The 25,706-nt window shown below is 36.5% G+C and overlaps 1 protein-coding gene across 1 annotated transcript; it reads right to left on the bottom strand.

The window, feature by feature from the left end:
- Nucleotides 1–7: 7 nt before the first annotated feature.
- LOC145662620 (uncharacterized) lies at nucleotides 8–17,654 on the bottom strand. The gene is made up of 2 exons (XM_081728356.1): nucleotides 17,470–17,654; nucleotides 8–327 (listed from the first exon to the last, which is right to left on the bottom strand). The coding sequence occupies exons 1-2, from the start codon at nucleotides 17,606–17,608 to the stop codon at nucleotides 8–10; spliced, it is 459 nt and encodes a 152-aa protein (XP_081584482.1). The 5' UTR covers nucleotides 17,609–17,654.
- Nucleotides 17,655–25,706: the final 8,052 nt, after the last annotated feature.

Below are 25,706 nucleotides of genomic sequence, written 5' to 3'. Positions count from 1 at the left end.
TTGTAGATCACTCTGGATTAGCAGTTGTTTCACAGCTATTGCTATCTACTTTTTCTACCGGATTATTTGATTGCTCTTCTAGAACCTGAGCCAATTCGTCTGCTTTTAGTAACTCCACTAATTCTCCAAGAGTTAATGCTTGACGATCAGGTGCAACTTTTCTCAACACAAAATTCGAATTTACAGGAACGTCTAGATTGTCTTCTGAATAAGCAGGAGTCTCTTCTCGTGTCATCAATCTTACCATAGACAACTTGTGGGTTTCTTCCAAGGATTTCACAAGATCCTTTTTCTCATGGCCACCCTTCAATTTCTTCAACTTTCGTTCTGAAAAGAAAAAGGTACAAAATTACATAAATACCTGAAAATATAAAGATACCATATAAATTATTTAAATAACTTTGAAATGTTATACATATAGCATTTAACATTGTTTCACATTATTGATCACACACATTACGCAGTAAAATAACAAAAATCATTATATACCGTATCAGTTATGATATCAGTGTTAATGCACTATCGTATAACAGATTGATGAAATCCTAAACACTGTTCCAATATAAAAGAATATTAAACTGTGTTGAGTGAGAATCATTCAGTTTGTAGTGGAAGATTCGAAGTAAGGACTCCGTTTACTGAGTGGCTGAAGCGCTTAACTGAACCATTGTATTAGCCGATAAATTAACTAGTATTATTCTTAAACGTAAGGAGGACTCTCACATTAAGTATTCTTTCTCTTGCAGTCATTCTTTTGCAAATAATTTCGAACTACATACCCATTTTGTAGCATGAATTATAGAAAAAATTCATTGCTTTGAACAGCATACAATTCGACAATTTTCGAAAGTAAGCTACTTAATACTCGGCTATTAAATATGAAGGTCATTCCATGTCAATTCAACCAACACGTGACACCAATTGACAGTGATATTTATAATATTTTGACTTTTTTCACTAGTAAAAGAATATAGCAAAATTTTATATTTTTTGGTTGTAGTGTTTCCAAGTTAGAGCCCATTCAAGGTCGTCCTTCTCTACAATAGCTGTGGTTATGAGTAAGTGCATAGTGAAACAAAAATAAACACAGAAAGTGAATGAAGACAGCTAAAGCCACGATTTTTGAAATGAAATCTTTGTTTTACGTCCCACGGTTATGCCGGTTAGGCCAAAGGAGATGGTGATTGTGAGAAATGAGTGAAATGAAGACAGTGGGAAGAAACGGGAGAACCCAGAGGAAACCCAAGCACACGGTGTTTGTCTACCACAAAGTTCACTTGGCGGGGGGCTGGGATCGAACCCGGGATCCCAAGCACCAGAGGTGAACGCTCTACCACTGAGTCACCGCGGCCCCTACCACGAGTTTTGTTTTATTATGTTCGGTATACTTTGTAGCACTGTATTGACTATTATTTGTGGAATTACGTAATTCAGTTATTGAAATATAAATGTTAAAATATTAAATTTAGTTGAAAAACGAGGACTATAACGTCGCTTTTATGATAGAGGGGCGTAAGTTACATTTTTTTGAAAATCCATTTTTTTCGCTAACTGAATCACCTACGTTACATTCTTGCACCTGGCAAATTGATTTACCTTAATTCCCAATAAAAACAGATATACAGTGCAAAGTTTGTAAAACACTAACATTATTTAAATTAAATAAAAAAATTTATGTATGAAAATGTGCCTGACAAAATGCATAATAAATAACCTTTGACCTCGAAATATTAAAAAGCATTAAAAAAAACTTCAGTTTGCTTATAATCTGAGAGAGTAGCGAGAAATTCAAATCAAGCAAAATATTTTTTCCGCTCTCCTGTAAAAAAATGCAAATGTAACTTACGCCCCTCTGTCATGGAAGCGACGATATAATGTACAAAAAAAAAAATGTTCTATCATCAAGATTGTTTATTATTTTTCTAATTACAGGTAAGTTTCAAAAGATCATTGTTAGGAGGAAAAATTGGTTTGGACAAATGAGAGCTTCCTGCGAAAAACAAGTTTATAATACGAAAGATCATGGCTTGAAATCATATACAGTCCATCTGTAAAATTTCATTTGCAGAACTCCCTCCCACAGTGAAAAGTAAAAGAATCTAATACTATACACTTCATACTGTTGTAATTTATTACAAAAGTGTGGTCAACTTGTTTCGATGTATAAATCACAAGTCATTATCATTCCAAGTTGGGCAAATGGATGCCCCGCCGTTACTATCTTGGTTCCGCAATAGAACCATATTTGGTCTAGTGTTCACGAGTGACGAAAAGTGAATCCAGTATGACACTCAAGCATACCAGACACACTAATTATCAAGCGTATGGAACACATCGTAATCTCAAATTACGCATCTAGTAATGTTCTTCAGTCAATTTTTCTCCAATATTTCAAGTGTGGCACTCGGACAGTCATTTTCAAGCCACACAATTGCTTAAATCCTTTCTTCGCAGCAAGATCTTCACTTTCCCTCCTCCCTCAACAGTTGTAATTAATATCGCGTGTGTTTTATCGATACTTATGGTCGCCTATACAACAATATATTTATGTAGCCCTAATGTAATTGTACTAACTTAATTTACTAATAACCTTTTTTATTAGTGTTTTAGGTTTTCTTTCCGATGGACTCCTCTTAATCAGAACATCGTCACTGCATGTTCTGTGATTATGACTACGTTCTGATTATCATAATTTTATCGAAAGAAAACTCTATAGCAATAAAAAAGGTTGTTAGTGTACTAACGTTACAGATATATATATATATATATATATATATATACAGATACGCACGCATATTTAAGTGGCAGTATTACGTATCGTAGTAAAAGGTGTCTAACACATGAGAAAGATAGGTGACTATGAGCATCAATAAAATTTAGGCAATATTCATTAATTACCACTGCTGAGACAATGAAAAAAAAAAGAAAAAAGGGGATAGAGAAAATCATGTTATGGAAAAGGATCTAAGCTATTGTTTGTCCCTGAGGATATGTCCGACTGTCAACACTCGAAATATTGGAGGAACAATTGACTGAGGAACATTATTAGGTACGTAATTTGAGGTACCAGACATTGGTTTTCACCACATGATTCTATGCCTCACCTCAAGATCATCTTTGCACCCATGCAAGATCATGTACCGTATCTAATGGACTAGCCACCAAGTGGTGCATTACGAGCTCCCACCACCAAGCCACATCATCTTGGAACAGCAGGAGCCAGCATTGGTTAATCGCAAGGGTGCTCTGTACCTCCACGCTGGGAAGATTCATCCACCATACTCGCCCGACCTAGCACCATCAATTACCACCTGTTCTACTTCCTGGACAAGTACCTCCGTGAAAAATCTTTGATAAATAAAATAGAAGTGAGGCATGCACTCACGGAATTATATACATCCAAGATCCTAGAATTTTATCACTAGGGCATTGCAGGAACATTGGCAAAAAGTGCTGGATTATAATAGGAATAACTTCCAGAACTAACGCTGTGTTAATTGGTGTATGTCTTATTGTTTCTGACTGTCACAAATGACAAGAACTTTTCTGATTATTTTAACTTTTAAACTAATAAAAAAAAAAAACTCTATTTATGTATATGCAAGGGAAAATTGTTTCACATGCTCTGCATACCACCACGTTAATAGGATTGCCATGCTAACTCTCAGAAGTTTTATTTATTTATTTTTCAAACTGTGCTATATCAGATTATTACAGGTTTCAAACTTGCGCATGAAAAGGAAACTTACAATAGAATAATAACAGTAGATTTTGCAATCTAATGTGGAGCCCAAGTGTACACGTTACAGTACTATTATCTCATTAATTCTCTTCCCATTTCTCCCGTTTGATGAGGTACTTAGCGAAGAACATTAATTTACTTTCTCTAGTGTAATGAGTAGACATTGGATTTTTATGCAAATGCATATTTTGTCTGCTTATATCCATCTCTGTTAAACTTGGTAGGTGTTTGTAACAACAATAATACAGGTAAATTTGAAGTTTTATAGTGCATATAAATGCATACTTCAAAGACCAGAGCATATATTAGTGCTTAAGGGCATATTCAGCACATTCTATACGAATTCATTTCAGATGTATGCTTATAGCATGCAAAAAATCCAGTATAATTGTATTTTCAATGCATTTACATGTCTATGCAAAAGAACTGTTTTTCATGGGAGAATGGAAGAATCCTAGTTTATGGAGGACCAATATTGTTAGCAACCGATCAGCAGAGCAAAGACGCTCACAATTGCCAAGACGTTAACAGAAATTTGGTAATGATCAAGACTTTGTAAATCGTGCCGACATCAATTCAGAAACAAGAGAAAAGAATGCTCTGAGAAAAGTGAGAGTGATGAAGTTCAGAACGAGCTCCAGTCAGTTCCTGGTAAATTCGGGCTCTCTGTGGAAAAGAAATTGACGGATGCTATTGCCAGAAACTCCGACTACAGAACAATTGAAACCATGAGAAAATACCTTCAAGTGTTAAATTTCAACTTGCCAGAAAATATAGATACTAAACTTGCTCTTTTCTATAAATATTGTTCAGTACCATCTATTGATGCTAATAGGTCATTTGCTGGCTACAAATATCACAAATTGACATCAAAAAATGAAGAGAATCATCTTGTGATATTACTATAAGCCTAATTACCAGAAGGAGTAAATCCTAAAAAACAGTGGAAAAGTGTAGAAAAGTGAGAGTCGTATTATTTCGTGTAAAGTAAATGCACTCTAAAATACAGATGTGAAGAAAAACTAGAGATCGTGTTCTCATATCCAGTGAGATGTGTTTATTTTAATATCACAGTTTTTTTTTAAGAAATTATGAGTATATAAACCGTAATTGCCATAAAAATAAATTCTGAAGAGAAGTCTTTGAAAGGTAAAGTATAGTCTGACGTTATATTTCACCTACAAAACTGTCAACTTTGCTGCATGTTTGAAAATGCTCTTTTATTGCATTATTAGTGCATATTTTAATACATTTAACCGCATAGTTGCATGGTTATTTCATGAATTTTAAGTGCATAAAGATCCGATTTTTAGTAATGATATTTTTTAAGAATTTTCTGGTAATTAGTTTTATTTAAATCTACTTCAGGGTTCCTTTGTTTCAACTGTATCTGTATAATAGACTGCTTACCAGAAAATAGTAGGAAAAAAAATCACTATACGCACTTCCGCTTCATGCTTCATCAGATACAGATTGAAAGAAGTAAAGAGAAAAATATAGAATAGAAGTAACATACATTACACAGAACTAAGAATTATAAACATTCATTTTAAAGTTCCGCGTTTTAAGTACAAACTATCAAAGCTTCTTTTAAATCCAGTTCTGGGGTGAGATGATGTTCGGTTTTAAAATGAAAGACAAGATTATAAAAAGTGAATGCGTAGGATATTAACCCAGTGCTTTGAATCGGAAACCATGACTTTCGTTATTGCGCTTCATAACTTTCACTTTCAAAATAAACTTTTCTTTCTGCACTGAAATGGTTGGCCGTCGTCAATATATATCATTTAAATTTTGCTATACACACACACACACCTTTATCACCCGTCTAACGCGCCAAAACAAATATCCGTCAAGTTTCCAAGGCTGAAGGATTAACCTTGTGATAAAAATGCCCACAATTGGTTACATTAATTTTACGTGATGTTAGGTTCGAATTTCGTGTCTCCATCACATCGAAATAAATACATAAAGAAATTTTCCAAAGCCTGGCCTTGTGCTAAGAACGGTCCAAATCGATAATTACTACATTCTAGGTCCTTATGTTCTCTGAGGTCTTATTATCGTCTTTAGTTTTACAGAATTTTATACATGTCAAATTGCATATATTATTTCAAATACAAACAGCCATATATTAATTTGCTCTTTAATTATCTCAAACTACTTTTTTTTCCTATTTATTATTAATTTTTCATTCATGTAGTATATTCAAAATTTCACTATTCCTTAGTAGCCATTTATTAAATGTTCTACGTTTCGGAATTAGGAATTAAGTTTATGGGCTTTCAGCACTATGATCATTTTAGCCTGTCACGTATGAGGGATGACGTCGCTCGGCAATCACAATCCTTGAACAAAGTATCTGCCATGGAGGTGTAGGCAGAAAACTCAACTGGGGGGCAAGGCCATTCAGAAGTTCCATAACACAAATTCCAAAAGGCCTGCTAGCGTTTGGTTCGTGCCTGATAACATTGATAGCGCTCTCCAGCTCCCAGTGCAAAAGGCGAATGGTAAGGCATTGATTTTAGATTAGGAAAAAAAAATGAGTATCAGCCAATGACGACACTGATTTGAAGATTGCACATGCAATTCAACATACAAGCTAAGAACAGGATTGGTACGGAATGCACCAGAAACAACGCATGGAAAGATGGACAGTGTTCAATTGGCGTAATGTAGTAAGTCTGGGGGATCCATAGACAATGCATTCACAGTCCAACTTTGATCGGATTAGTGTCGATATAGTAGTAGGACAATGCGATTAGCATCCCAAGAAATATGGGACAACACTTTCAGAAGACTGAGTACTCTAGACAGCGATAGATAGATAGCTCTGATAGATGGACTGCCCAAGGCAGCCTGTGATCAAACTGAAGGGCCAGAAATGGAATGTTATCAACAAAAGGCAGCATATGTGGCCCAGATAGATTTGGATCATACACGCAGTTGTGTAAGCAACAAAAGTGAACACAGTCTTCTCGATTGTGAAAGTGAATCAATTGGTCGATGGCCAACGTAAAAGCATGTTCAGAGTACGTTTAACTTTCTAGTAGCAACACGGAGATCCCAAGAGCGGCAATAAATTACCAGGTTATCCACATACAACATTCCATGCACAGGAGCTAGTATCTATGTTTCGGCATCATTTACCACCACACAATTGTGGAATGCAAGGAGTGGTCGGAGTGTGTGGATCCTAATCGGATTAGGAAGTATCGATCACCAAGAAAAAGGTTTAAAAAAAAAATCGTACTCCAATGAAACAGACGTACAATTCCATAAAGCCAAGTGAAGGTTATCACACGGTGAGGGCTAAAAGCTCAAGATGCAAGATAATCAATAGTGAAAGAAAAGTTCCGGAAACCACATTGGAGATTGGAAAGTTAGGAGTCAGTCTGCAAATACTAACTATGCATGCAAAATTAAAATGAAATGAAATCTTTTGAGTTTTACGTCCCACGAATATGCCGGTTAGGCTAAAGGAGACAATGATGATGAGTAATGAATGAAATGGTGGATTGAAGAAAGTGGGAAAACCCCGAGGAAACCCACGCCGCGGTGTTTGTCCACCACAAAGTTCACTTGGCAGGGGATAGGATCGAACCCGAGATCCCAAGCACCAGAGGTGAACGCTCTACCACTGAGCCACCGCGGTCCCTAACTATGCATGCATTGAACATTTTCTCCAATAACTTGCATAAGCAAGTGGTAAAGGCAATTGGCCTATAACTGTGGTTGGATGTAACCGATTTCTCAGGTTTCAATATAGGAATAGCATAAGCTTCACGTTAGGCAGCAGGAATAGATCCTTCAATCCAGATACAAATATAGAGATGTTAAAGGTGTTTGGCAGTGGCAGAAAGACTGCGAAGTATAGCATATTGTATGGAGTCTCGTCCTGGTGCAGTGTTTTAGTACTAATGAGAGCAGTGGTAATTTTAGAAGCATTAAAAGGAATGTTGTAATTTTTATTATTTGGTTACATGAAGGTCTACATTCTGGTCGTGTGTTAACTTTTCGGAAGTCAGGCGAATATTTAGCCGAACTAGAAACTGCAGCAAAATGCTGCCCCAATTTATTGGCAATCCGCTTCTTCTCAATGATCAGTTCGTCTTGCACAAGAAGCATCAACAGACGTGGTATTACATGGAGGCGACAAAATTCGGACCAACAGCACACACGAACTATTTGCAGTTCAACTGGAGATATAGTCGCGCTAGTTACGTCGTTTCCCTTGTTTACTTCAACAGCATGCTGTGGAACGAAGGCGAGGAAACTGTGCCAAATTCTCAGCAGTAGGATCACGATTCAAGTGTTCAGCGTCATGCACGAATAACTTGGCGTATTTGTTACGACCATCAAGGAATAGTAAATTTTGCGTATTTCTTCCGATCACCAAGGAACAGTAAATTTTCGAGAAGCCCCATCTAACAATGGAATCGAGGCATTAGAAGCAGATAACACGCTTCCGTGAAAGGCTTTAAGGTGTTTATTGACAGAAGGCTCGGGAACCTTAATTGCTAGAAAACTGCTCCCAGTCCGCATGACGAAGATCGTAATGAAGCAAATGAGTAAATTGTAAAAGTAAATCCAGTCCAGGTAGTCCAGTAAGAATGGCCAGAAACTGATAACTGTCACAATTCATGGTAGATACACTCCACTGCAGATAACTCCAAGTTTTGTGGACTGCAAACAGAAAAATCCAAATGTGAATACGTTCCTGTGGCAGTGGTAAAATGTGTTGGACTTCCATTGGGTGAAGTGTCCTCCACTCCCGAGAGTTCGTCATAAGAGTTGAAGCCCCTACCAGAATAACAAGGTGTAGGAGTTGACTGTATGTCTTATCTAGATCGGCCGACGCAGAAGCTTCAACCCGTCTGATATAAATATTGGAGAAAGTGATCGGTTCTCCAAAGAAACCTCTACGGTTCACCTGAATGGAAGTCGAATGATATTTGACCTGTATTCCGATTGCTACTCCGTCAACTGCACAACCATCAGCGTCCTTGTCATGGCAGTTAACAGTAACAGGCCTCCCAGCACGACGTTGAAAAAATATAGGACAGTTTGGTTTATACAACAGAATATTATGGTTTGAAGTACAAATAAATAAATAAATAAATAAATAAATAAATAAAATAAAAAAAAATGTATTGTAAGGAAAAGCAGCTTTACCCCAATGGACAACTGGAAACAAGATTTAGGTTAATACAGAATAAGAGTATATATAACCTTTTACTTTTAAAATTTAATAGACTTGGTGTATTGTTTTGGAAAAAAGAAAACTGATTGAAATAAATGACTTGATTTATTGATTGAAGAAACTGATCACCGTATTTCCCTCTCAAATAAACAATATAAAAGGATTTCATTGATCATAGCTCTGCAAAGTATATATACACTTCTAACAACTGTTATACAACAAATTTCAGACCTTTTCCAGTTCATAAATAATTTCCCGGATTTTTACCCTTTTTCTACTTTCCATGACTTTTCGCCGGCGTTTTCACAGCACTTTTATTTCCAGGTTTTCCAGGACATGTGAGAACCCTGCATATTATGTACAGCAATATTGGAAGGCGCTGGGAAAGTTGGTAAATACCAACACACCTCAATGGCCAGCCAATACTGCTGCAAGCACTGCTGAAAGAAAACGTTGATACAGCTTGCGTTATAAGAAACTGGAGCATGGCAAGGCTCCTCAGTTAAGCTTCGCTGGGGAAGAAAAGCACATAGGAAACAAAGAAAAAAAAGAGTGGACATGGGAGGATAGGTAAAAGCAAATTAAAAGAAAAAAAGTGAGAATTAGTGACTAGTCCTCTGAAAAAAAAAAAATGCTAAGGCACATTCAGCATATTTCTAATATGTAACAATTTAAATCACTGGAACTGCCCTTGGCTTGTATTTTTAATAATTCAATGACTGAAAAATACAGGAAATAAAGGAAAAGATTAAAATATAGGACATATATACACAAATTTCCAAAATATAGGAAAAATAGGACAGCTGGGAGGCATGCAGTAACTAAATAACGGAAGAGCGAGTAGCAGTAAAGTGAGTTGTTTTGCAGATAGAAAATGACAGATAGGTGTTTAAATTCTTCGAAGTGAGTGGAATATACTTTCGTATTCCATTGAGAAGAGCCATTCATTATGGGCTAGAATTGAGAACGACTAAAAGTTTACTATGTTTCCTCTTTTCCTTCGTACCTTTAAAAAGTACGAAATTATCAAGATTATCCTCCACAATATCTTACATCATAGATCTTTTTTTTTTTTTTTAATCTGGACGACTCAAATAGGTTCTGTTTCACAGTAGAAGTGATGGGGCAACACGCTGAGATTTAACAGATCGTTCAATTGCACGGCACTCCGATGTGGATTGAGTCTGTAGTAGTAGACTTTTTTAGTAGTTTCGAAGTAGGCCTACGTGCTGGTGTACTCTAAGAATTGTCCCTCAAGGACCACTGAGCAAGATTCCGCTAATTTCTTCAGAAGTAGTGGTGGTTTGGGTAGCAATGGATAATGATGGCTACTGTGCAATATTCGTTGCTGACACAACAGGAGGTTCACACGTTTGGGTGCTGATATCAATAATCTGTGCTCCGTGCGAACGAGTAGATTTCACACCACATAAAAAATGGAGGCAAAATTATACGCCGACTTGATGCTGCGCTTGGCCTTAGCGGTGGAAATCTTATCAGTATTCATAAGTTCACGGATTACTTTTTCGTCCTTGAATGTTCAACAGTGAAGAGACCAAGCCGGATAAGCTGCTTTCCGATTGGCACATTAAGATGGAGCCGTACAATGTGTAGAACGATGTGCTGCGTAGATGGCCGAGGCATTGCATAACGCAGATGAATGGCCAAAATTAAAACAATCCAAAGGAGGAAGAATACATGATCTCATCTTTCCGAGATAATACCTACAGCGAATTCCGAAATTCCAACCACTTCAATTAAAAGTTTACAACCTAGACAGTATGTTGCAGGTATGTATTACAATGTTTGGAGAGCAGGAAATGTATATGAAGTTTCATATGAACAAGATGGCTTTGTCAGCTTCATACATTCCCAGGTCCTGTGCTCCCTCCATTGGCCAACTGTTTCCAAGATACCTGCTGGATTCCAGTGCATCATATACTTGACCTTAGACGCATCATCATCATAAGGAAAACAATATACCGGTACTTCTTCAGAATCTGTTCAAGACAGAATTGCTGCCCAATTTTACCAACAATTGAACTGATTATTCAGTATAATGAACGTTTCACAAATTTACTGTGTGTCTCTATTCATTGTAATGTTGTGTTTATGCTTTAAACTCACGTGTACATTTATGATTATGTATGTGCAACACAAAACAAATAATTTTCGATGACCTTGCTTCGCCTTACACTCAACGAACATATTAACTTCTTATACAAATTTTTACTAAGAAACACAAGTACTTTTTTTCATTAAGACACAGGGGTTCTAAGATTAAATTATATAGCTTTTAACCTCGAAGCATATTCTTTCCAGTCATAAAAACAATAAATCTAGACAGGGTACAGATGAGATACTGTCCATCAAAGATACCGAAAAAAATTTTGCATCTGCGAGATTTTGACTAATTTTAGAAGTGTACATCTTTAGATCTAGTTAGACAGTAGCAACTGAATTTAATCCATACATCGACATCATGCCTCCAAGTTTCGACTGAACTGATGCATTTCGAACGTAGTTATAGTTATGTTGCCAACCTTCAAGAGTTGTATCTATACTGAGGTATGTTTAAACGACTAATTAGTAACATTTTGAAGCGGCGTAAAAGTCGTCCAAGTGTGTAGAAGAGCAGGCCTTTATGTTTACAACTTTCAAAAACGTTGGCCAAACTCAGCACCCTCACACGCGAAGCAAAAGCGAGCGGCTTCTCTTTGACAAGTCATACACATGCAACCAAAGCAGATATTCAACTGACATTTGGCAAGTAGCCATGAAAATAATATAGGACCTCTTTGAATATGGTCGAGTTGGGACCCCTGGTCCCCTTGATATGGAATGACCCAAGTGTTATGTTAGTACTTTCCACGTACTGAATTATACAATATTACAAGCATTTAATGAAAAAATGTGTTCGAAGGTTTGACATATGGCAATTCGTAGATATCATGAAGTTGAACAAATTGATATGGATGAATGCGCAGTTTTCGAACATTTTGTAACTAGGAAAACTAACATTTTATAAACCAAAAATTTGATGTTGCACGATAACGATTCCACGTATTAAGAAAGAACTAATACTGAAGTAGGGCCCAAATGTAGCATCATCAAGCTCTTCATTTGACACTAGCAAGAAGACAGTCTACAGTACGGTTAATGAGAAACAGCTCAAAATGATGATTTACTCAAACTTCAATTTTTATGTCCAGAGACCAGATCGAACTCAACAAAATGAGATGCTTGTGGGTATACCTTCAAGTGTAGTTTTCCAGACAAAGGAAACTTTTATGGCACTAAAATGTGTATCATTCGTTCCTAGTAATACGTAACTGACATTCATCATTCTGCTGGAACGGGTTATTAATTCAAGCTTAAGTGCCGGAGAGTAGGTCCAGAAATGTGAAATCTAATGTAACCAGGGTAGAAACAAAAACATGATTTTTTAAAAAATAATATTTTTGTTGATTTTTGATTTTTATTTATTCAAATCAAATCTTTCTCCTCGTATAATACAAGTCGCGAACTAAAGAAAAGGATTAGGAATTAGTATTAAATGCTAATTATGCAATTTAAGTGACGATATTGAGGTTGAATTTTGAATTAATCCCCAATCATTAACTATTTCAATCCCAAACAATGTTTCTTAAGCATTAAGGAAAAATTACAGCAACAATTTATCAACACGACACATTTTCACCAAAGTTACTGATATTTGGCAGCGGCATATTTTTAAAAAATCGGGACCAGCTTACGGCACGAAGTACATACAAAATAAATAAATTTCGCCTAAAGTTATAAACTCTTAAAAAAAATTAAGTTTCGAAGAAAGGAACGGACCTCTCTAAATACGCTCCTATTATCTGGGAACAGAATAGTTAATGAGTTACAAACCCTATGTTACGAAGAGAAGAAAGCAGGATTCCCCGTTACCGTTCAAAAGGGGATTTTCCCTATTCATTGTCTGCATGAAACACTCGTTTTCATATATACACACATTTGAGTCTCATTATATTATGATTATTATCTTCCATAATCGAAGTAATAGAACAAACGAGATTTTACTTATTTTCACTTTATTTTGGAATTTGATTTAAACCAACGATTTTTATTTTAAAAAATGAAGTGATTTAAATCAGACTGATTTAAATCAATGCACCCTGAACGTAACCTATATCTATATCTGAACATATATATATATATATATATATATATATATATATATATATATATATATATATATATATATATATAGTGGGAAAAGCAACCTTGGTAATATCCTAGGAAGTTTCACAGTCAACATGGTCATAAACAGAAAATCTGTTATCATCCTCCTTGAAAATAAAAAAGAAACGTTCGCAACTTCTTTGTGTTTTAATCTGAGCACTTTCATGACAAGAATGAATAAAACGCAGTGTCGATTAGCCTCAAGCAGATTATAGATGGAACATAAAGAATAAGCTGATATATATAACTAGGTACTAACCATATTTCCAAAGATTTCCCCCGGGAGATTTTCAGTACGCCGACGGGAAGACTCTCTTTAATGCAATAAGTGAGTACTTGGTTAGCTCTGTTAGTGGTAGTACATTTATAACTAAACACTTAACCCTTCGATACTCCTCCAAGGTCAAATTGACCCTGCGAGTATATCAATCAAATTTTTAGTGCCTTATAATCTTTTCTACAGCTATTCTTTTCTGAGCTCTCATATCATTATTTGTGCTTATACTTGCTGGTATGAAATAATTATTTTGTGTACAAATGTTTCTATTACGTGACATTTAACAAATACCCCTATTTTACACTTTGTGGGTGCGATTGATCCTTACACTTTTCGAAAATCTTTCTCGTTACTCTGGAAATCAAAAAACGTCATTTACATATAGAAGTTCTTTATCAGGGTTGCAATGAAGTGAAAATGAGTAATTAAATGTTTTTAGAAGAAAAAAATTATATTGCTTGTTACATTGTGCTTCCATATTTTCCTCGATTCGAATTTCATCTATCCATCCATCCATAATGAGTGCTTTGTCAGAAGAAAAAATATTGGATGAGCTACTTATAGAAGAAAGTGAGGATGATGAATCTGAACTTGAAACCATGACAATCTCTCCTTCGAATTTTTTCATGGCACACTCGAATGATGAATATCATAGTGGAAGTGAAAGCGAAGAAGACATTCCCCTTGCCATTCGCTTTATAAAACATAAACCATCTCAACCGAACAGACATTATATTTCTAAGGACGGTACTGTTTGGAGCAAATATCCCCCTAAATGTTCCAAGACCCGTGCCTGTAATGTTGTAAGAAACAACCCCGGTCCTGCTAATCATGTTACTGTGACTACACCGAAAAGTGCACTTGACTATTTCCTTAGCCCTAACCTTCTGGAAGAAATTCGCCTGTGTACTAATTTGGAAGGTAAACGGGTTGCACAAGAAAAGCGCATTTCCTGGAAGTCGATACCATCGAACTGACCGCTTTCTTTGCTGTACCATTACTTGCTGACGTTCAAGAGAGTTGGGATGTACCTGTGAAAGAACTGTTTTTAGATTCATCAAATTCCAGTTTTTGATCCACTATGGCATAAAACAATTTCCTGAACATTTTCCGCATGGTCCGATTTGATGACAAACGTACAAGGGCTGTGAGAAGTAAGAATGATCGCCTTGCACCTATTAGTTATGTATGGAATATGTACAGAATTGTACAAGAGCTATCGTACAGAGCTTATTTCTTACCGTCCATTAACAGCTAGTACCTTAGAAAGGTAGAAGCGGTTTTATTCAATATATGCCGCAAAAATCAAAGGAATATTGGTTAAAAGTATTATGGATTTGTGAATCGAAATCCGGTTATGCGTACAAGGGCATTATGTATACTGGTACGGCACTTGGGGGGCCTACAAACACTGATCTGTCCGCTAGTATTGTCATGGAATTAAGTACTAATTTGAATGGACATCCTGGTCGAAATATAAAAACCGATAATTATTTTACACGCTTACCTCTCGCTAAACAACTATTGGATAAAAATATTACATTAGTTGGAACAGTATGTAAACACAGAAGGGAAGTACCTCCCATTATGATTGCTGACAAGTCTCGTCCTAAACATTCGTCTACATTTGTGTTTCTCCCTGAAGTGACAAGGGTAGATTTTGTTTCAAAGAATAATAACTTTTAAGTCTTCTTTCTTCAGTGCACCAAGTCGCTAGTATAGACCAGAAAACCAATAAAGGAAAACCTGAAATAATTACATTTTATAACGATACAAAAAGGTGGTGATGACTTACTTGAATTAGAGAACGTATACAACCAAAAGGCAAACAAAACGTTGGCCATTGGCATTATTTTTCAACATTCTGGTTGTAGCCGCTGTGAATGCTTACATTTTGTACACATGGACATGTGCGGATTTGACACCGAACCTCATAGATCGTCGCAGACTATTTCTGAAAGAACTTGCAGAGGAAATGATAAAACCTCTTATGCAAAAGCGAGCCTGTACTCCGAATCGGATAAGAACTGTAGCAGATGCTTTCATAAAGGTGGGATCAAATGTATCAAAAACAATAACGAACGACTGTTCGAGAGCCAAAGAGAAAAGGATATTACGTTTACTCATATTCTAAGGACAGAAAAACTGCAACATGTTGCTATCGTTACCACAAGTACATTTGCTCAGCACATACAGTTTCTTTGTATGAAGACTTTGTGTAACGTTGTATCAAAGAAAGAACAATTTAATACATATTTCTAATTGAGATATGGACAGCATTAGTCACCACAGTTATGAACAAAATATTGTGTGTAAATTCGAAGCAAAAAAAATCTCACTTTAATATAATATGCAAAACTCTTTATTATTTTCGGTTATAGTTAAGGAGCCGTACTTCCCATTTAGGGAAGGACGAGAAACGCCATACTTTCAGGCATTATTCATTGACTATCTAGGATGTTAAAAAGTAGGTAATAGACTGAGTTCTTGCCCTTGTACTTAGCGTGTTTAGGTAGTGCAACAGTAAGATGTATCCTCGTGCACGGGAGATGAGAAGTAGCTGTTCTTAACTATTACCTTATTTTCCTCAGAAAGGTAAACTAAACGTTGTTTTCATTATATTTCATGCAATATTTACTTCATTAGCTTTGTTCAATTTAACATAATTTATAAGGCATCGAGCTTTACGTTCAATCCGAACCATTTTGTCCGACTGAAACTTAAATTTTGAATCCCTGATTACGTGCGACCTAGGTACAGTACCTTAACCGAACATAACCCTGATTATGGTTATATGCATAAGCACTAATCAATCGCAAGTGCACACCACCACTACAAAAAACATAGAAAGTTGCTTCCAGACCGTTAACTTGTTAAAAATATGTTGGTCAAAATGACCCTGGAAGTGTAATAATGGCGATTTTATTTTCAGAAGTGTATCTACGGGTTCATAGAATCATACACTGTCATATTCTCCTTTTTGTCTGTGAAGTAATGTGTCGAAGTATACTTTATCAGCAACCAGGACATTTACAAAGAATGAACTTCTCATACTTACAAAAAAAAAAAAAAAAAAAAAAAAAAAAAAAAAAAAAAAATCCAATTCAGTTAACCTATGTAATCGGACTAAATTACAGCTTTACCTTTTGTTTTTGTAATTTTTACTTTGCTACATAAATTAAATGAAATTTCTTGGGGTACTTAGGAGCAAACTAATTTATGTAATGTACACTCATGTCCAAAATTATTGTCGCATGTCTATAAATATGCTGTTGTAGGAATATAATTTGATACCGAATTCGTCCGGTATTTCTTATGTTAGTATGCAAGGGCTCCGAGCCTGAGGTCCCCCCCCCCCAACCTCATATGGGCGCCCGTATTGTATTTATGAATATACAATATTTTGCATTTTAAATGCAATCTGTCTCAACTTTTGAATCTCAATGCCCCCCCCCCCCAAATTTAGAGAGAAATCTGCGCCCTTGTTAGTATGTGTATAATCAGCAAAGACATGTATGTGGTAAATTTCATGTCAAAAGACCAGTAAATAAGAACAATAAAACGAAAAAAAAAACTTTCTTCTCCATTTAGCAACATTTTATTTTACTCATTCTAATTTTCGTATTTATAATTCTTTTCCTGTGAAATTCACCACAAATATACATTTCCCAATTATACACATAGTATCAGTATTAAAAGTACCCTGCAAAATCATTATCAAATTATATTCTTACAAGAAGACAGTTATAGATACGCGACAATAATTTTGGACATGAGTGTACGTGTGTATTAAAGAGTTCCATTTACTTACAATTACATTTATACTATTTGATTTGTTAGATTATCGTAAGCAACTTATACTACTAACTTAAATGGACCAAGTAGAATTACAAGTATGTATCTAACACGAAATCAAACTCGTGATCATATGTAAAATTTTCTTTTTAAAAAGCTGGCCTCGAAATATCACAGCTTATGCAATTAAGAAGTCTGACGATACCATTAAAATATTTTAATTACCTAACGCTGCTAAATACTCCTCCGAATCAGGAAGACGAGAATGTGGTTCGAAGTTATCCTCAAATACCAAAGAAACTTCTGAAACTTCCTTCATTGAACTCTTGTCACTCGTGCGTACTTCTGACAACCATGGATCCATTTTGCTTCACAGTCAGCTGTGTGTAATTCATTACGTACACAGACGATAGATGGCAAAAACACTGAGATGTGTGTAGTGAAGTAGCGCCACTAATGGCATAGCGGTAGATCACGGAATTAGGTAAATATCTAAGCTTATCAATGAAAAGCGTAGCCAGCAGTTTTGTTTTGGGGACGGAGAACGAAGCAATCCCCCATTTCTTTTAAAGCGATGGTTGTTAACAGTGGCGTATTTAGGGGGTGGCTATCGGGCTCAAGCCCCCCGAAATAGATAAATTTATATATAGTATATGTAATAACTGTATACCTACATAGACCCAGTATATATAGCTATACCCACTCGGGAAAATGTGCATAGCGCCTCCCCCCCCCGAATCTAAATCCTAAATACGCCATTGGTTGTTAACGTTAGTGACACTGTACATTGTAGAAATGAGCGGTTCTTTTTTTCTCTCTCTCACTAATTTAGGGTGACCAGACGTACTGATTTTCGCAGTACAATACAGTTTTTCAAAGATCTGTTCTGTGTGTGCAAAGAGACCTGGAAAATCGAAAAATGTCCTTATTTTTTAAAAATGTCCTGATTATACTTATTTGCAATTCTTTATTCGAATCACAGGCACTCTTTTGCTGAATAATAAACCGCTGTATTTTCAACACTCCTCAAAAGATTATTGTTAGGAAAGGAAACAATCAAAATAACTATTTTGCAATACATTGTTTTTACTGAGAATGCCTTGTTGAGATGTCGGTAAGGCAGGGAAGATTTCTTATTTCAAGTGCGACAGTGATTGTTGAGTTGAGTTGATTTTAGTTTAGCGTCCCGTTCAGCAGCGAGGCTATATGAGACGTGGACCTACTGATTAACGTGGAATCCGAACCACATGAGCTCCCGCTGGGAATCGATCCCGGGTCTCCCACGCCAAAAAGCGCCAAGAGGTATCTCTCATGTGAACAACAGCGAAGTACGTTCTCTCTGGTAGGAAGCTTGTCTAATAAAAAATCTGAGTTGAGTTGAATTTGAGTTTATCGTCCCGTTCAGCAGCGAGGCTATATGAGACGTGGACCTACTGATTAACGTGGAATCCGAACCACATGAGCTCCCGCCGGGATAATGAAAAATCTTTGGGTGTACCAAATATAGGGCAATCCAGGGCGGACGATCGGGGCGATCGACCCTCAGAAGAGGAAACTTTCTTGTATTATATATATAAATTAGGGATGGCCAATTCCGGAATTTTTACTTTCCGGAATCCGGAAAGTAAAATCGGAAAATTCCGGATTTCGGAAAAATTCCGGAATTCGGAAAAATTCCGGATTTCGGAAAAATTCCGGAATTCGGAAAAAATCCGTATTTCGGAAAAATTCCGGAATTCGGAAAAATTCCGGAATTCGGAAAAATTCCGGAATTCAGAAAAAATCCGGAATTCGGAAAAATTCCGGAATTCGGAAAAAATCCGGATTTCGGAAAAATTCCGGAATTCGGAAAAAATCCGTATTTCGGAAAAATTCCGGAATTCGGAAAAATTCCGGATTTCGGAAAAAATCCGGAATTCGGAAAAATTCCGGATTTCGGAAAAAATCCGGATTTCGGAAAAATTCCGGAATTCGGAAAAATTATTTTTTCTTTTTGTAATCCTAAGAATTTTGTTCAAATGCAAACGAACAAATTTCCTTTTTGTAATCCTAAGAATGTATGATGCAAGTTAAGCTGAAACTTATATCTTAAAGTATACACTACTCAATCTTCCCATGGTTAATGAGATGTAGTCCAAAAGTACGATGTACTCCTAATATTTAATTTTTGTTTTACTGTGATATTGTCCAGAGGTAAGACATATATTACACTGAGATAAACAACTTGACATAATGAAGATGTTATCATACGTAGTTTTCCAGAAAATCGTGAGAAACGATTTTTTATGAAGTTAAAATATGCGTCGCTTGTTGCCAGTGTAATGCAATTGATAACTTTTATGCTGGAATAGTCTTCTTCTTCTTCTTCTTCTTCTTCTTCTTCTTCTTCTTCTTATTATTATTATTATTATTATTATTATTATTATTATTATTATTATTATTATTATTATTATTATTATTAATCGTTTATGTACTGTAAAAGAAAAATATGAACCGTTAAGTAGTATATTTTATCTTGTTTTTTGATATCTTCTAACAGTAATAACAAATTGCTTGTAAATACGCAATGATTATCAAGGACAATGGCATATTAATGTAAGGACTACTCTGCAGACTAGCAATAAACAATAAACAATAACATAAACAATAGTCCCAAAAAAAAGTAACTAACTTGGGCACGTCAGAATATTCGCGAGAATATAGGGACGCATTGAGACTAGCAAAAAACGTGGTGTTATTATTACTCAAAGGGCCGTACGATGGAGGCTTTAACGTTAATGTTAATGGCACCAATGAGCACTTACTTGCTCTAATGGTTAACCTCACTTTTGAGATGATTCTTAGAAGTGGGCGTGTTGGCATGCAGTTGGAGTACTAACGATTTGCGTCACTATCGAACACTAACGTAGCACTAGCGACGTTTAAAGTCGAAATTGGAGTCTGACATAAGTGGCTTGTCAACTTCACGGACATTATATTTTCCTTGAATGCGAGAATTTTGCGCCCTACCACAAAAATAGGAAAAAATGCACTCGCAATATATTTGCACTGGAATGTTTGCGCCCTACCCCAAAAAGAGGGGAAAATGCGCCGGCTATATATTTGCACTGGGATGTTAGCGCCCTACAATTCAACTTATTATTGTATTGTGTAAAGTAACTTCCACTCGCACTTGAACTAGGCTTGCCTCTCATCGTCTCAGTGAGTTACTCCATCCGTTATAATATTCCGAACAAATGAAAAAAAAATACAATTTTAGTTCACTAAAGGGCAATCCATACAAATACAATTTTTCATTATACTACAAAATTTACAATAAACGTATAAATGACTGATATATAATTATTTATTAATATAATCAAAGAGTATAATTTAATCTACAAAAGGCTGTTTGGCTCTACCCAGATATCTCTGTTCACAATCCTTGAGAGTTGTTTGGCTTTTCAGGACACAAAATATAGAAAAGAAAATGTAAAGTGAATGTAAAATCAGTTCAGTAATATTATCAAGAAAACTATGTACAGTGTGTTTACTTGCTGGAATTACACTTCAAACACACAATTGCGTTCAGTCGTTCTTTCAGGAAAAATGTTCCGGGGGGCACATTTAGTATTCCGGAGGGGGGTCACTGCTGGTACTATTCTATTTATTATTATATTATAGACGTATTATTTTGGTCTCCTCCGAGGGGGCACTCTGAGAGCTCTGGGGAGGCCAGTGTTCCCCCAAAATCATCTCTGGAAGAAGCAGTGATTGCGTTGATCCGTTGTGTTCTTTTGGCTTATATTGAAGTTTATTCTCCCCTTATATAGCCACAATGAAAATAAATCACAAATGGCATGGTTGTGGGGGGAGGATTGTTTATGCTGTAATGTCAGCCCCTCCGAGGAAATGCGTAAGCTCCAATAGGTTCTTTTATTTCGCAGGTCTCAAACTTCCCGGTGGAGGTACATCGCAGGCGCAATTTTCCCTGTTCTTGAGGTAGGGCGCAAATTTCCCAGACGCAAAATTCTCGACACCGTTCGAATGACCTCGGAAGACTATATCTTTTTCAATACTTTTTTATAATTTTTTACTCGAGATTTCTTCATAGCTTCTTATTAAAATACTTACTAATATATCCTCATTTTATTGTCCTAACCAATCAATATGGGTATGTTGTCAGTAAAATATTTAGATTGATCGAGCCTCTGGTGTGTAACCACAGTATCATGCCCCCATTAGAAATCTTGGCTAAACGAATCAATATATGTTGCCAATAAAATAGTTTAGAATGATTGAGCCCCTGGTAAATAACCATAGTATTTCGTGACAGACCCCCCCCCCCTTCCTATTACCATATTCTAGCTACGTGCCTGACTCAGCTAAATCTCTACATTCTTTACCAAGCACACATTTTCTAAAGCGGAAAATGCTCTCTAAATACCTAAGCTCATTATTTTCAGCAGATGCACAAACTGGGTAACATGCTATCTACATGAATGTTATATATGTCGATTACTGGAAACCGCTTCTCGCTATCTATTACCATATTTACTATATAATGATTAACGTTAAAACCGGAAATGGTTGATTTGTACCGCTTCCGGTTTGAATATTACATTCATCAGGGAACTCGATTCTTAACTATTGACTCTGTACATCATGGCCAAAATTGATTGGTAATCCATCAGATAGTTCTTGAGACTGTTTGTTTCACTGACGGACAGAATGAATATATGGCTATAGAGTTTTGATAAACTAAATTCGTTAATGAGTGATGATGGAACAAATATAAGAAAGGGAACCAAGAGTACCACCGGGAAAATTTTCGAACACAAAATTAGCCATCGAAAACCCACATGTCCTGGGTTAGAATACCATAGATGAAAACTCTACCACTGAGTCATCAATCACCCGCTTATTAGTTTTGTTAACTATTATATTAATATAAATTAATGAATGCCTGCTTATGTTAATTATTGAACAATTACATTGTATACTTCGTAAAGTCAATTTGTATTTACTGTACATACAGTGAGCGCAGAAAGTGTTCGTACACCTATGCTATTGAAACGAAAATGCCTGCGAAAAAGAAACAGAAAATTTAAGAAGTGTAATAACACACACAATATGAATAATGAAAACTAAGCTTTATGAATATATCAATAAAGAACCACAAAGACAAGTTTAATGGTCAGAAAGTAAATAAATTCCGTAGAAAATATATAGAGTAGACGCAAAAAGTGATCGTACACCTGACGTACGAATACGAAACAAAGATACCACAACTGGGGTTCACTAGTATTCACCTGAGTATACACCTCTGTATAGCATGACGAGTAACAGAATGAGTTTAGTTGTGAATAGGAGTGAAAAAACTGCACGGTGGGCTGTCGAAATGGGAAGCAACCGAACAGAAACAAATGAGGAGACAAGAAAAGTAATTATTAAAGTGCATAAGAAGGGTAAGTCTTTGAGAAAGATAGCAAACCTCAGGGGCAGATCCAGAGGGGGGCGATCGGGGCCATCGCCCCCCCCCACATGAGGAAACTTTCTTATTTTATATATAAATAAACCCATCCATAACAAGTTTGGAGCTCTTAAAAGTAGCAGTATTACTGCCGACCGCCCCTTCCCCAGAAGTCCGTCCTGGATCCGCCCCTGTATAGAGTAGCCACAATCGAGTATTTTCCGCTGTATGTTTGGAGTCGTTGTCTTGCTGAACAATAAATTGTTTTCAAGAACCATCTTCTGCCCACTAGTATGGAGATATTCCTTTAATATGTTAATATACACTTTGTAGATCATCACTCCATCGATAAGGTGGAGACGACCCACTCCTGAGGCACTCATACAACCCCAGACGAGCACGGACCCTCCTCCGTGTCTTACTTTAGAGACGAGATTTTGAGGATTCATCTCTGTATTCACCTTGCGCCATACCATACGCCTCCCATTGGACTCGATAAAATTAAATTTATTTTCGTCCGAAAATATGACCCTATTCCAGAAAGAAGCCTGATCCCTTATCTTTATACTCTTTTTCAAACTTTAGTCTCTTTATACGATTTGTCTTGTTCACCCAGAACATTTTCCTGGCTATCCGACCATGATACCCTGCAAATATTCCGCACTGTACTGGCTGATACTTTAACACCGCGTGTTTCCAGATCCGTTGCCAATTGCACAGCACTACTTTTTGGAACCTTTTTTCTTTCCCTAATAATGTAACGTTTAACTTGTTCACTCAACACTCTTGGTCTTCGAGTTCTTTTTTTATTATTTTTTTTATGGTTTCGCACAGTGATAGAAACATTATACATCGCAATTATTGTTTGTACTGTTGAACAAGGCCTGTCTGCAAGGTTTGCCAGGGGCGGATCCAGGACGGACTTCTGGGGGGGGGGGCGGTCGGCGGTAATACTGCTACTTTTAAGAGCTCCAAACTTGTTATGGATGGGTTTATTTATGTATAAAATAAGAGTTTCCTCTTGTGGGGGGGGGCGATTGCCCCCTCTGGACCCGCCCCTGACTCTATAATACCTTGAAACAGCTTCGCACACCTCCCCAATCCCCAGACATGAACCCCATAGAACATCTATGATCTGTTCTGGAGACAAGAATCAGAAGGCACAGCTTGTCTACTAAAGAAGGCCTAAGAAAAGCTATTCAAGAAGAATGGGACATAATCAGTCCCGAAGCTACAGAACTACGAACTACTACAGGTGAAATCAATGCCACGAAGATTACAGACAATCATTAACGCACAGGGTAATCCCACAAAATATTAAATAACGTAATATACTTTATAAGCATTAATTCAAGCATAAGTGTACGGTGACTTTTTGCGTTTACAAAAAAGGAATTCTCTCTTTTCTTCTGAACAAAACAGTGATTGTGTTTGTTTGGCCTTTCTCTTGTATATAGAAATAAAATGTATGAATGTGTAGTCTTAATTCTGGTTATATATATATATTTTTCCACCTCCCGTTCTCATGCTAGCTGTTTTCAATATAAACTATGCACGGTGTACGAACACTTTCTGCGCTCACTGTAGGTATGTTGACAATAAGCGAATGTTATTAGAATATTTGTTGAGATTTATTTTCCTTCACTGCCTTTCGCCTGATTAAAAAGTAGTTTGCAGTGCTTTGGAGCAGCTGCAGGTGGGAACGCGATTATGTTTGAGACATACCGGCGACTTTTTTGTGTGTGAAAATAAGATCTTTCTCATAAAGTAGTAAGGCCTACCGCTCACTGGCGACAAAACAGTTGCGCAACTATCTCGTCGCTGTCGTCTGCAGTCAGCAACTTCACGGAGACAAAACAGTTTTGTTGCCATACCCTCGCTCACTGGCGACGGCAACAGAAAAGTTGCCGAGCATTTGATATTACAATTTACATAATCGGCAACCGGAACAGTTCACATAATCGCTGGTTTCGGACATTAAAAAAAAAGAAAAAAAAACTACCGCCCATTCCAATGGTTAAATAAATAAATTTAAATAAACTTTCGAAGGTAGCGTTAACAGGTGCGTTATTTCAGACTTCACTTGAGGGGGGCAAGAGCACCACCGACATAAGACTTTCACGTTTTGTACTAGTATATTAGTAGACACTTGATTAAAGTATATGTATTCCTCAAACTCTTGTGGAGCAAATGCACCTCCTGCCCCCCCCTAAATGACGTCCCTGAACGTCAATGAGTGACAAAAGTAACAGCATTGTGTAAGCTAATATGAACGGGAACAATTATTCGAATCAAAGGATAACAAGAATAACGAAAATATAAAACGACTGGAAATAACTAAGAGAACGAAACTAACAAAAGCGGCAATCCGACAACACTGTACCGTAACTGTACTCTCAGGTGTTCTACGTATAGCCATAAAATAAAAATTGGCTTTCTTCGTCCTTCCCGCGTATTCTTCACGTTTTAAAATCGGCCATATTTATACAGTACAGTTTTTTCTTTTTTATATTTGAAATTGAAAGAAAATTGAGAATGATAATTTTATCTGTATTTTTTTCTAGTTGTGGGAAATTAATGAAAGTAGTAGTGTGTAGTATGACAGCGATATGTCATTATCGAAAAATGTACCTACCTGTGTTGTTTTTTCTTGGCTGGAAACCTCATTCTAGTTTCTTATAACAGCGAAACACACTTCCTTCCATAGTTTCTTCTTTATATATATATTTCATCTTTAACGCTGAGCGTTTGTCTATATCCTCAATTAATTTTTCATAGTCTTTATCACTAAAAACATGATAGCCACTAATCAAAGAATGTATTAGTTTCCATTGCGAACACTTCTTTTCACACGGAACGAACTGTTACGTGAAAAAAATGTAGAAAACATTTATTTTTTTACCTTTCTATTTGGAGGTACCCCGGCAACTTTTCTGTCGCCGTCGCCTCAGTGAGCGGACTCCCATAAGACTCAATGCATTTTTAGATGTTGCGCAACTGTTCCGTCGCC

Source organism: Thermobia domestica, chromosome 10, assembly GCF_964235325.1.
Source record: "Thermobia domestica chromosome 10, izTheDome1.hap1.1, whole genome shotgun sequence".
Taxonomy (NCBI): domain Eukaryota; kingdom Metazoa; phylum Arthropoda; class Insecta; order Zygentoma; family Lepismatidae; genus Thermobia; species Thermobia domestica.
The sequence above is the reverse complement of the archived record's forward strand: the minus strand, read 5'-3'. Positions and strand labels throughout refer to the sequence as shown.